This window comes from Sarcophilus harrisii, chromosome 2, assembly GCF_902635505.1.
Source record: "Sarcophilus harrisii chromosome 2, mSarHar1.11, whole genome shotgun sequence".
NCBI lineage: Eukaryota > Metazoa > Chordata > Mammalia > Dasyuromorphia > Dasyuridae > Sarcophilus > Sarcophilus harrisii.
Window position 1 is genome coordinate 282833302 of NC_045427.1, and position 13872 is coordinate 282847173.

Below are 13872 nucleotides of genomic sequence, written 5' to 3' on the forward strand. Positions count from 1 at the left end.
AATCTTGGAGCGAGGGACTAAATACTTCAATAATGTTCTCAACAAATCATTATCAACCAATGGTGAAGTCATTGATCATATACCTCAGGATGAAGTCCATTCCTCTCTAATTGAACTTCCAACTGAGGAAGAGGTTTTGAATGTCATTAGCCTCTTCCTGTATGGCAGAGAGACTAGTTCTGATTCTATTCCAGTTGAGATTTACAAGGCAGTAGATCCACTGGTCATATAAAAACTAACTAAAAGTCTTCTGGGTTATATAGAAAGAAGAGATTATCCTCCAGAAATTCAAGGATGCCTCTACTATCTATCTTTATAAAGGAAAAGGAAGTGGGATATTCATAGAAGGGTCTTTCTCTTAGTCATTGCCATCAAGATTCTTGCCAGATCCTCTTTAATAGGATAATCCTTCATATGAAAGGTGGTCATCTACCTGAGAACCAATGTGGCTTCAGAAAGGCCCATGGAACAGTTGACACAGTGTCTACTTACATGCTTACATGAGATCTGGATAATGGATGATGCTCTCAAGATTTCCCTGTCACCAGTGGAGTGAAGCAGGTCTGTATGCTTATTCCCAAGCTTTTGATATGATATTTTCAGCCATGTTGTCATATGCCTTCAATGAGGATGAAAGTGACATTGATATCAGCTACCACAACTGATGGTAATTTATTTAACTTGAAAAAGTCACGAGCAAAGACTAAAGTGGAGGGAGAGTTGGTACATGACTTTTTGTTTACAGATTTTTGGGCACTCATTACAGCTTCTGAGGCTTAGATGCGACAGAGTTATGGATTCTCTGCTGCTTGTGCTAATTTTGGCCTAACAATGAATATCAAGAAAATAAAGTTTCTTTATCAGTCAGCACCACAATATCCATATGTGGAGCCATCAGTTACAAAGAAATTTTGAATACGTTAAGTACTTATTTTGGCAGTATATTTTTAGGGATGTACACATAGATGATGAGGTGGCACGTGAGTAGCCAGAGCCAACTCAGTGTTTGGGAAGCTCTGAGGAAAGTGTGGGAGAGAAGAGGTATTAGACTGCTTACCCAACTGAAGGTCTACAGGGCTGTTGTGCTGACCTCATTGTTGTCTGCCTGTGAAAGCTGGACAGTATTCTAGTATCATGCCAAGAAACGGAATCCCTTCATTTTATTTGAATTATCTAATTCTGAAGGTCACTTGGGAAGATAAGGTATTAGACATTGACCTGGCAAACATTCACACTCTCCTGCAGAGAGCACACTCCAGTGCACTGGTCATGTTATTTATATGTCAAATGCAAAGTTGCCTAAAAGACTCACATAAGACAAAATGCTCAGATGGAAATCAGACGTGATACAAGGACACTCAAGGCCTTTCTGCATGATTTTGGAACTGAATGTGAGACATGGGAGACACTGGCACAAGACAGCCCAAAATGGTGTGCCTGCATGAAAGAAGGTGCTCTATGAACAAAGCAGAATTGCAGTAGCTCAAAGGAAAGGTGAGCCATGCAAGTTTAGGGACATCTCCATTCCAAATGTTCATATGGACTATTTGTGCCTGACTTGTGGTAGGCCTTTGTGGTAGAGGCTCTCTTCCTGTTGGCCTGATCAACTTCAGGCCATTATACCTTGTACCTTGCACCTTGACCTTCACATAGAGATATTATTTTGGTCCTCTTTAGCATGAAGGACAACAAACAATCAAGCCTTGAAGGCAAGATTTGTTTTTGTTTAGTGTTCCCATTTTCTAGTACAGTGCCTTGTATGTTGTAGATGCTTAAATTATTTGCTGTATTATTATACTATCATTAGCTGTCTGATTTTTGGCAAGTCATTTAACTTCTATAAGAATCAGTTTTCTCAATTGTAAATTGAGGGAAATAGTCTTTATGTTGTTTAATTCTTAGTGTTTTGCAAATGTAACTGATTTAAATAAGATGAGGTATTATTAAGAACCTCAAATGGTCTTATATTGTCTCTTCATATATAGCTATCAATTTAAATTATATTTTCTTTTTTATACCTTAAGTAGACCTTAAAATTATAGTTATAAACTAATAGTTATAAATCTTTACTTAGTAATAGAACTGATTTCTGACTACCTGGAACCTTATCACAAAAAAGGGACCATTAAAAAGACCAGGTTAGGTGTGAACAAGTCTCTTGTTTGAGTCAGAAAGGAGCAATAATTGGGAACATACTCTTGTGACTTAAAAGAGAAGATCAAATCAGGCATCTTAGGTAGGAACACCCTACTCTTTAACTCTTTTTGGAAAAGAAAGTATTTAGTGTAGGAATTCAGTCTACATGACACTAAATTATTACTCTTAAATTTAATTTCTAGAGTTAAAAGTGAATCTTAGATAATTTCGTATTTTTTTCCTGCAACACACAATAAATATTTACTCACCATTCAAAACTATATTGTGATCAATTAATTATATTCATCACATATTAATTTTAAATTTCCCTCAAAGGGGATTTTTTCCCCCTTTCCTCTCTTTATTCATGGACAGTAGTATCTAGCAGCAGAACTACTTGTCCAGGGGAAATATCTCATCTAACATTTGGAAAGTCAGTTTGAGAGAGTTCAAAGTCAAGTTGATGCAGCAGTCATACTTCAGACAGAAACAGATACAGAGGGTAATCACTTGAGGACAAGCAGCTTCAAGGAACTGAACAGCAGAGAAGAGATTCATCTATGGATTCAAAAGAGAGGCAATTGATAGCTGAACTACATAGAGAAGGAATTTCTGGGAGCTTAGATGAACATTCAGATCAGCAGAGATATTTATGAGAACTTCAGGAGGAGAAAAAGGACATCAGGTTCCTACAGTTTTAGAGTTCGGAGTTGCCTTGGTTACATATATTCTCTTATGTGTGCCTCACTTTGTCATACTTTAAATTTGTGCCCATTCTTCTCTTTGTAGAAGAGTGTGCCACAAGTTTATGGGGGGAATGTTTTGAAGTTCTTGTAGTTACTATAACCATCTTAGTCTAAGCTTTCACTAAGAGTTAATTGGGTCTGTTAGCAGGTTGTCAAGGAAAAACACACTGGTGGGAGCTCATGAGCTACACTGTTAAGAGCAGAGACTTACAGTGTGCCCTTTTAGCCTAAGAGTTCAGTCTCACTCTGGGGACTTAACCCATCAGTGTGAGTGATAATTGGGGGGAGTAACCTAGTGGGGATGCTATATTAGGCTTCACTAGGGCAACATTTAGGTTTTCTATACACTGGCAGGGACTGAATGGAGAGATTCTTCATCTGAGATGCCTTCTTTGACATTGTAGCATTGTGATGGACTAGAGAAAAATGAACAATTTTTTCTCTTATCTTTTGGACTTTTTGTTGGGTTTTGAAATAACTTTTTAATAGTTTAATATTTATGCACTAGTATCTGTTGCCTTATTATGCTGTACCATGAATATAGCAACAAATACGAATACCATGGATGTGTGGCATTTCCCAGAATATAGATAACTGGAACTTTGTGAACTAATTAATGTTTATTTAAAAGCAAAACAAGAGAAAACAAACTTTTGTCCAGATTTTGTTTGACTGCTTGCCTTAGGTTATAACCATTGCTTGATCGCACAGTGTATAGAGCTCTGAATTTGGAGTTAGGGAATCTTAAATTCAAATCTTGTTTCAGACATTTCTTAACTGTAATTTTGGGCAAGTCTCTTAACCTTTGACTGCTTCAGTTTCTTCATTTGTAAAATGGGAAAAATGATAGTTCTTAAATCCTAAGGTTGTTTTGAGACTATAATGAGATAGAATATCTACAATGCTTTTTAAGCCTTAAAATGTCATAAAATGCTAGTTTTAAACTAAAATCAAATTCCTGAGCAATCAGTTCCAAGTTTTAATACCTTTTTGGAAGCCCAAAACCTTTTTGGAGTTTCTCTGAATTTATTTTCCTTAACTTACTTGTCCTAGTGAGGGCAAGTTCATACTTCTAGTTGTATATCTGATGTATTATAGTAAACTTTGAAGAGAGTCGGGGTGTCCTGGGTATTGAAGGGATCCAGGAGAAGTTTCATTTCCTAGCTATGGGGTGTAGCTTCTAGGAGAGGTATGGCAGTAACCCCAGTGCTACTTTGACTTTAATCCTAAAGCCACCTGGCTTTTGGGAGTGCTGTAAATTCTGCAAACACTGCTGGCTGTCAAATTACAATCTTTTGATTTGTAATAACAAAGTTTCTGAGACAAAAATGAGGTGCATACCAGACCATTCCTGAACTTTACTTCTAAGCCATAAAATTAGTATATCAGTTACATGAAGCACATGATCTCTTTATCTTTTTCCTACAACTTTATCTTCTTTCTTTTGCTTCTTTTCTAAATTCTTTTGGAACTTAATCTGTTTCAATTGGTGTTGCAATTATAATAAAATTCACCCCTTGATTTGGAGATGGGTTCAAGCCTGCAAATTCTTTTGAGACATCTTGTGACACCAATCTGAAACTCCAACCTTTTGGGGTCTCCTTTGAACCTCAACACTAGGACTGAACCTTTTCTGAATATTTGAATCCAGAGCAAAAGGGCCCGTTAGTGGCTTGGACAAGTTCCCCCCTCTCCCTTACTGCTTAGGGATTTTGTATTATTAAATAAGAACAAAAATAAAGCTGTGTAATTTCTTATGTGAAGATATATTGACAGTAGACCCCAGGTTCTTAAAACCTAGGAGAAGGGCCTACATGTTTTTGAAGTCTTCTGAACCAGGCTTCCCTCTGAGAAGAAAGACATTCTTTTTCTTTATTGAATTTGATTTGAGTGCCTTTGCAAACATTTAGGAGAAATTAGTAAAAAAGTTTTTTCTTGTTAATATTAAGTAATTGTCAATTTGGAAGTGAGTATAATCCTTAAACCCAATGCTAAGGTGGGCATCTATCCTTGTGGAAAAATATTAAATTCTGGATTGTGAACTATGCCTCATGGTCTTTGTCAAAATGCACCCCAGTTACTTTGTTGGGAACAAGAAAATATTTAACTAGAGTGACAGTGTAAAGGAGTGAGTCTTTGAAAGCTCAGGGCTTAATACGGAAAAGGAGTCATCAAGGAGATATTAAATTAATTGTAAAAATGAGACTATCCTGTTGATAATCCTGTTCAACAATATGAACTGTGAATAAATTCCTTGAGTACTGATGTCCTTGGACAAGCAGTGATGGGGAATATATTGTGTGTTATCCTTAAAGGACATGCCCAGTTACTTAGAGATAGTTAAGCCAGAGTCTTATGCTCTTTACCTCTTGAAGGAGGATATTTTCTTTCCTTTTCCTTCACCCACACCTCTGTGCCATTAGCCATGGGGTTTAGCATCAGAGCTACTCATCTAGAGGAAATGCTCATCTAACAGTTGTAGAGTTTGAGGTCCAGTTGAGGGAATGAAGACATCCAGTTTAAGCAGACATTGATACAGAGAGGCCTTTAGTCTCCTCATAGGTATCATATCTGAAAGGGGGCCAGTGTGAGGACTCTTAAGAGGAGAAAAGGACACTGAGACCCTATAGTTTTGGAGTTGGAAATTCTTTGACTATGTTTCCAATATACATGTGCCTTACTGCTTTTGTACTCCATGTTTGTGCCTTAGATTTATGGGAAGGTGTTTTATAGCTACTCTTTTGGAGATGGATATGCCATCTTAGTCACTAATATTGCTAAGGACTTTGTGTTTCCTGGCCAAATATAAAGGGGAAATGCACAAGTGGTGACTCGTTAGCTGTAATATTAGTGCTCCAAATGCATAGAATACCCTATTACTTTATGGGGGTAGTAGCTACACACTTGGAAGCTAACCCAGATGGGTGAACATATCCCACAGGAGGAGACAGACTTATTTGGGGGCTTTTTAGCATAGATCTTAAACATATCTAGATGTTAATCTTAGAAGCGCACTCAGCTTCTTAGGGGAAATGCTTGTCGCTGATGGTCATAAGTATATTATATTCTTTCTTCTTTTGGCACTGGAAATCTCCTTAGGTTGGTGGGTACTGGGACAAGTCCTGCAGCACAGTGACTCAGCTAAAGGAAGGTCTCAACCGCATTCTTTGCCTGATTCCCTACAATGTGATCAGTCAACCTGTGTGGGAATGCATCATGCCAGAATGGCTAGAAGCCATCAGAACGGAAGTCCCAGATAACCAGCTAAAAGAATTCAGGGAAGTATTAAGGTAGGTCAAAGTGTCAAGAAATTTGTTAGCTAAATCTGGAACTTAATGGAGTTTTCAATCTCAGGAATTAAATGATAGCTAAAGAACTACATCTAGTGATTAGAGCATTGTTCAGAAGAGACTTTGTTCATGTTAAATGATGAATAATTATAAATATAATGGAGGATTTATTCATAATTATAATTTTATATGATGGGTTAGAAGCAATGTCAAAAAAGTTAAATGCTAGAAGGTAGCTTCAATTTTAATTTCTTTGATACTAAATCCTTTCTTTTAGCCTTTAATAAGAATGGGAACAAGTACTAATAAATTATTAATATATTTGTTAATAATTCATTTCTTATAATGAGTCATTCTGAATATATCACATGTAAATAGATTCATAAAATGTCAGTACTGGAAAGGAACTTAGAACACAGAATGTCAGAACAAAAAATGTTAGAACATACTATATAGAATTCAAATTCAACTTGCTAAATGTTTATTAAACTCTTGCTATATATAAGAATTATGCTAAGATCTGGTGATAAAAAGATAAAATGAAATAATCCTTACCATCAAGGAGCTTATAGGAGAACTTATATCTTATGGAAAAATACAAGATGCATAACACAATGTAATATAATATAAGTATAATATTAGACACATTATTATTTTAATAATGAAGAAGGAGAGAACCCTAAGGGAAGATGAAAGAAAGCTTCAAGGAGCATATGGCACTTAAATTGAGCCCTGAAAAATGATAGAGATTTTGAAATGTGGACATAATAAATATGTGTACTTGAGATACCAAGTGTGTCTGCATGAAGTCAGGCAATAGAATGTAAAGTTTGGGGAACAGTTTGATTGACCATGAAGGGGAATATTCTGAAAATCTCTGTTGAGATAGCTCAAAGCCATATTATAGGGGGTCTTAAATGTCAGATTTAGAAGTTTATAACTTATCTTGAAATAGGGAGTCATAGAGAATTTTTGAATAGGGATATAACATGGTCAGATCTGTGCTTTATGGAGATTATTTTGGCATATGTTTGGAAGATATATTGAAAAAAGGGATATTGGAAAAAGAGAATTCAATTAGGTGATATAATAGTTCATAGGACAGGTGATGAGTTCTTGAATTTGGATTAGAGTTAGAATGAATCTTAGCATTCATCTAGTTCCGTCTCCTAATTTTACAAATGAGGTAATTGAGCCCCAGATAACTCAAGTGACACATCTAGTAAGTTGTGAGACCAAAACTGGATCTCAGATCTAAGTCCTTGTACAAAAATAAACATTTTATATGATAGGATAGGAGCTGACATTTATATATTGTTTTAAAGTTTTCAAAATTTTTTATATTCAGTATCTCATTTTAGTCTCATGATAATTCTATAAGTAATATTATATTCATTATACAAATAAGGAAACTGAGGCTTAAAAAATTGTGATTTGATAATGGTTATACACCTAAGTTTCAGGTTGGAATTTGAACCCAGATGTTTCTAAATCTATAGCCATTATATTATTCCATATCACCTTTGTATAATTTTATACTTTTTGTATGTGGCTGCTGATGTGATTGAATCATATAAAACATAGACTAGTGGAAGAATAGTGTGTGCATGAAAGTATATATGATTTGACTCCCCAAAGTACAGGGTAGTTGGAAATATATTCCTGATATTAATTGACTTTCATTCTTTTCCTTTGTAGCAAAATGTTTGACATTGAGCTTTGCCCTCTTCCCTTCTCAATGGAAGAGATGTTTGGATTTATCAGTTGCCGGTTCACAGGATACCCCTCTTCTGTGCAGGAGCAAGCTCTACTATGGCTTCATGTAAGTCAGGGATGCTGGTTGATCATGAAGAAAAGAGTTATAACCTGGGAAAGGAAGACCCTTTGGGGTTAAATGACAAATAGTGTAAATATTGTCTAAATGATGGTAGTATTTCTGGGTTTTGCATAAATACAAGATCATTTCCTTACTCTTCTCCCTGCATCAGCTTCACCTACATATGTATAATGGGAGAACTATTTACATTACATTAGAAAAAGGATAAACTAGGACCCCTATTAATTTTATTCAGCTCATTTATTCACTTACTTAAAAATATTAAAAATAATTATTAATCACTTATCTTGTACAGAGCATTTTGAGTACTAGAGCATATACAAAATTTAGATAAGATATAGTCTTAATCTTCTTGGAATAGAGCTTCTGTAGGGGGATGGTACAAATTCTAATAATTGTAATACCCAATCTTACTTGATAACTGCTTTAGAGAGCTGAAAACATTCATTCACTTAACAAACAGTTATTAAGCTATTAAGTAAACTATTAAACTATTAAAGCCAGTATTGGATAGTAGGTGTAGGGCAATCCTCATTGAAGTTCTTTGGAGAGGCCTACTGATTAGCAGGGATCTGATAACTGAGAAAAAGATAAGAGGCCAAACTAAAAGCAAAGAGATTTATTAAAGAAGTTAATAAAATGGAGAAGAAACTCGAAGGGAGGACTTGCAGCTCTTGCTGATAGCAGATTTACCTTTCTGGGATGTAGACTTGTTTTTATGATATTTCAGGTCCAATCAGCAACATTCTTTAGTAACTTAAGCTAGATAAATAATGCATTTCACAGGATACAGAGAGGTAGAGAAAGAAGGGGAACATTCAATGGAGAAAAGAGGAAAATTTGGTAGGATTTATTATTAAAGTTTAAGAAAACATTCACTGTTCAAGGGCAAGAGACAAAGGAAAGAGACCATATACATTTACAATTATTAAAGAAGTTGTTTTTGACCCAAGGATAACAAGTAGACAACCTATTTTATCTTATCCTTACATAGTTTGTTAATATTCTATTTCTCCTTTAACAGGGAGTAGTTACTTTCTAATATTTGGATGCTAAGTGATTGGGGGATTAGTTCATCAAGATTTTGAAAATCATTGTGTTTTCTATTTTTCTTCTTCATATGGGAGACACAATATTTAGATAACAAGTATTCATTGCCTTCTTGGAGCTTTGGTTCTACTAGGGAAGATGGTAACTCATCAACATAGCCATAGGACAAAATAGAGGTTGGTGAGTGCATAAAAAAAGTAACAAATGCTATTAAAGAATTGATGTGAGAGAGATCATTTTGATCTATGAGAAGATAAAAGAAGGATTTATGGAGGAAAGCTTTTTATCTAGATCCTGAAGGATTGATAGAAACTGGACAGGCCGAGCTGAAGATGGTGAATAAAGAATGTACCAGGAAAAGAGAATACATTTTATGGAGATTCATCATTTTTGTTTATTTGTTGTTTTTGTCACAAATGAAATTTTGGTGAATTTGCTTCACATTTTTGGTCCAGAAAACGAATCCTTCCTAATTAATTTTTAGAAGTGTTTAGTTACTGTTTATAGTGAAAGGGAATAAACTTTCATTGCTCTCTATCTTTTTAGAATAAGAAAAATATAAATGTGTTGGGGACAGGAGAGAGGAAAAACGTGGCATCTAGATGGTACATTGAAAAGGTCTATGGACCTGGAGCCAAGAAAACATGAATTCAAATTTGACTTCATACATTTAGTAACTGTGTGACCTTGTGCAAGTGACTTAATTTTTTTTCTGCTTGAGTTTCTTGATCTGCAAAATGGGGATAATATAGCACCTATTTTCCAGGGTTGTTGAGATGATAAAGTGAGGTAATATTTGTAAAGCACTTTGCAAATCTTAAACTAGCTATTATTATTGCTATTAATCATTATTACTTCTGATACTTAATAACAAAGAATATTAGAACAGAGAATTTTAAGAGTGAGGAGAAGCTAAAGAGATCCTCTAATTCAATCCTCTGATTTTATACTCATTCCTTTCATCAACATTTAATGAATGACTGTTCCTCCATACAATATCCCTATGTTAGGCAGTGTGGAGAATGTAAAGGAATTAAAAATGAATAGCATAGTCCCTTATCTAATGGAACTTACAAGTTACAGACAAGAAAATGGAGGACCAGAAATATAGTCACTTATCCAAGGCCATACAGGTGGTCATAAGAGAACTAAAACATAGGCCTTGCAACTCCCAGTCCATTGTCTTTCTTCATTACTTATTACTGATATCCAAATAATCTACAAGACAAAATGACTTCATGTTAAATAAAAATTGTTATATCTCCTTGTTTAGATTTTGAAAATCTGTATTTTTTCTCCTTTTGATATGTATATATGTTTGTCTTTCTTCAGGTATTATCAGAGTTAGACATCATGGTTCCACTTCAGCTACTAATAAGCATGTTTTCTGATGGAGTTAATTCTGTCAAAGAGCTAGCAAATCAAAGAAAATCAAGAGTCAGTGAGCTGACAGGGACTCTTGCAGCTCGAAGGGTAATTATTACTCAAATTCTTCTTGTTTATCTTGTTTGTTGAGCCTGGAAAGCACTGCCAATTTACACCAGTGTCTAATATTGACTTCGAAGGCCCAGATATTTGTAAATGATGACTAGTTTTTTTTTTCCATCTTGCCTTCTTTTTATCATATAAGATTTTGATAAACTATGAAATGTTGGATCTAGGGATTGCCAAATAGAATATATAATCAAATGTAATTTTTATTCTTTAAAATTAATATCTATCAATTTAATACATGTTTATTAAGCATCTATATGCCTCTGTTCTATGTGTTATGGAGGAAGACTGAAAAATTAAAAGATATGATCTCTGCCATTATGGAATAGAAACTCTAGCAGGGGAAATACTCAATATTCCACAGTATTGTAAGAAAAACATTTTGTAAATTGTTAAGTATAGAAATGGGAGTTAATGGAATTTATAGTCTAGTAGAGAGGTAAGATCATCCTATAAAAAACTGTAATATGTAGGAGAATGTAATATAAAAGCATAAGCAAGTTGTTTTATGAGTTCAGAGGAGAGATATCTTCATTCTCCTGAAGTCTAGAATGTGTTTTGGAGTAGATAATTTCTCTTTTTTGCCCTTCTTGTTTGATGAAGAGAGCTGCCACCATTTATTTCCCTCTCTATCTTGCAAAACTTTTCTTCTCTCTTACCAAACTTATTGCTTCCTTTTGCTCTTGTATCCCAAACTTCCTTAGGGCATGTGAAGAGTAGCTGGTAGTCTTTATGTCTCTCACTTCAATTAGAGGCAACATCTTTAATTTGCATGTAGTGCAAATCTTAATGAGCTATTCTTTTTTTTTTTTAAAAGATGGTGCCAGTTACTTTGATTTTTGTGTAAATAGTATTTTATTTTTTTCCAATTACATGTAAAATAGTTTTCAGCATTTTAAAATAAGAATTTGAGTTCCAATTTTTTCTGTCATCTTCCTTCTCCTTTCTCCTCCCCAAGACAGCAAGCAAGCTGATATAGATTATACATGTACAAATGTTACATATATTTCCATACTAGTCACATTGTAAAAGAAGAAACAGAACAAAAGGAAAAAACATGAAAAAGAACAAAGAGAGTGAAAATAGTATGCTTCATCTGCATTCAGACTCTATCATTTCTTTTTTCTGGATGTGGATAACATTGGATGAGCTACTTTTTTTTTTTATCAGAATAGTCCTCAGTTTTTAAAAAATAGGCTACAAACAATAAACTACCTGGATCATTCTATAATCATCATAATAATTAATAATGATATATAGTGATTTGTATAACTTATGTTTATGTTGTCAATTATTTCATGGGTAATATTTTTTTGAGCTCTCAACAGCCCTATCTTTGTAGCAGGCAGCGTTGGGCAGGAATTATCTCCATTTGGCGGATGAGGAAAGTGAGGCCAAGAGATATTGGATGAATTGTCCAAGACCATTTTTGATTTATTGAGTTGATATTTAAATTACTTCTTAAATTTGCTAGTTAAAAATTAACAAATTACCGGTTGTAATTTACTATTGTAGAATCTGTGGTTTCATCTTTGCAGGTACTTCTGTTACTGATAAATATTGTAGAAAGTGTAGAGAAGTAAATAGAGCACTAGACTTGGAGATAAGAAGACCTTGGTATGAGTCCTGTCTCAGATATTTACCAGTTGTGTAAGCTTGGGAAAGCTATTTAACCTCTTTGAGCCTCAGTTTACCCATTGGTAAAATGAGAGGGTTGGACGCAATAATTTCTAAGATCCCTTTAGCTATGACAGCTTATGATAAAAAAAGATCCCTTTATCTATGATCCTAAAGTATGTAAAAAAAAAACAAGTATATTTAAGTGTTTAGATACATACTGTAGATGTAAATTATTATGGCCAAAATAAATCATATGGCCTGGTGGCCAGCTTTCTGAGGAAGGACTTGTCAGCCTTTAGTCTGGCTAGTTTTAGGATGACAGACATAATCTAGGTCCTTGGTTGAAGATTTCCCAATTTTATAGTATGTAACCCTTAGTTTATTCTCTATTGTCCTTTGATATGTCATGGTCAATTTCATGCCATGGTCAATCACTGGAGAAGGATTTATTGTGTTCATGAGGACAAAGATTTAGACATAGGAGAGATTTAGATGTTATTGAGTCAAATCTCCTTATTTTGTAACAAACTGAGGGTCCAGAGATAGGAAATGACTTACTTAAAATTACATAAGCAGCAAGTAGCAGATCCATGTTTAATATTATACTTTACATAGTGAATGCTTCCACAACTGTGGACTTTAGTAAGAAAGGCTTTTAGTAATACTATATAGATATCTATCTATCTATGTGTGTGTTTAATATTGACAGTACTTGGCTCTCCATCTTTCATTTGTCATTGAATTTCCAATTCTTGTGCATAATGATTTTCAATAGTACTTTGTTTTGAGATGATTATTCCCTATAACTTATATTAGAGAAATATCTAATGACATTTAGGAGAGTTTATTTAAAATATTATAATCTAAATATAAAAGTAAATTCAAATGTCTTTTTCTTTTAGTGTCTTAGTACTTTATACATATAGTACAAATTAGCTATTCTAAAAAATTTGAGTTTTATTTCATATTTTTATATGATTCATTTAATTTTTTTCAAAAAGAATGTGTAATTGAATGATTTTCCCCTATATTCTTGATCCTAGGGGAAGATATTGTATTTTATTTTAAAATCATACAGTTTGATGGCTTTTTGAGCATAGTTCCAAATTGCATTCCAGAATAGTTAAACTAGTTTACAACCCAACTAAGAGTGCATTAATGTACTTCTTTTCTCATATCCACTATAGATTTTGTCATTTTCCTTTTTTGGTCATCTTAGGCAAACTGTTGGGTATGAGTTACTACTTCAGAATTGTCTTAATTTGCATTTCTCTAATTATTAATGATTTAGGTTATTTTTTCACGTGTCTATTGATTGGATTTTTCCTCTGAGAGTTGTCTGTTCATATCTCTTTTTATAAATTGAGTAATGGTTCTTCTTATTGTAGATTTGACTCAGTTCCCTATTATCTTAGAAATGAGTCCTTTATTACAGAAACTTTCTGTAAAGATTTTTTTCCTACTTTTCCCCTCAATTCCTATTTTTCTTCTAATTTTAGATACATTGGTTTTATTTGTGCAAAAAAAAATTATTCAAAATTATCCATTTTGTTTTCTAACAACTTCTTGATTTCTTGTTTGGTCATAAATTCTTCTCCTATCCATAAATCTGACAAGCAGTTTTTTCTTTACTTCAGTAATTTGCTTCTGTTATTATACTTTGTCTCAATCATGCACTAATTTTGAGTGTACTTTGGTA

General features: G+C 34.0%; 1 protein-coding gene across 11 annotated transcripts in view; it reads left to right on the forward strand.

Moving 5' to 3' along the window:
- UNC79 (unc-79 homolog, NALCN channel complex subunit) overlaps positions 1-13872 on the forward strand; it is a 300682-nt gene that overhangs the window by 111987 nt on the left and 174823 nt on the right. For all 11 annotated transcript variants that reach the window (XM_031952318.1, XM_031952320.1, XM_031952321.1 and 8 more), the window contains 3 exons: positions 5982-6172; positions 7871-7994; positions 10392-10532. In XM_031952318.1, coding sequence (XP_031808178.1) covers positions 5982-6172; positions 7871-7994; positions 10392-10532 — 456 coding nt within the window. The remainder of the gene's footprint in view (positions 1-5981; positions 6173-7870; positions 7995-10391; positions 10533-13872) is intronic.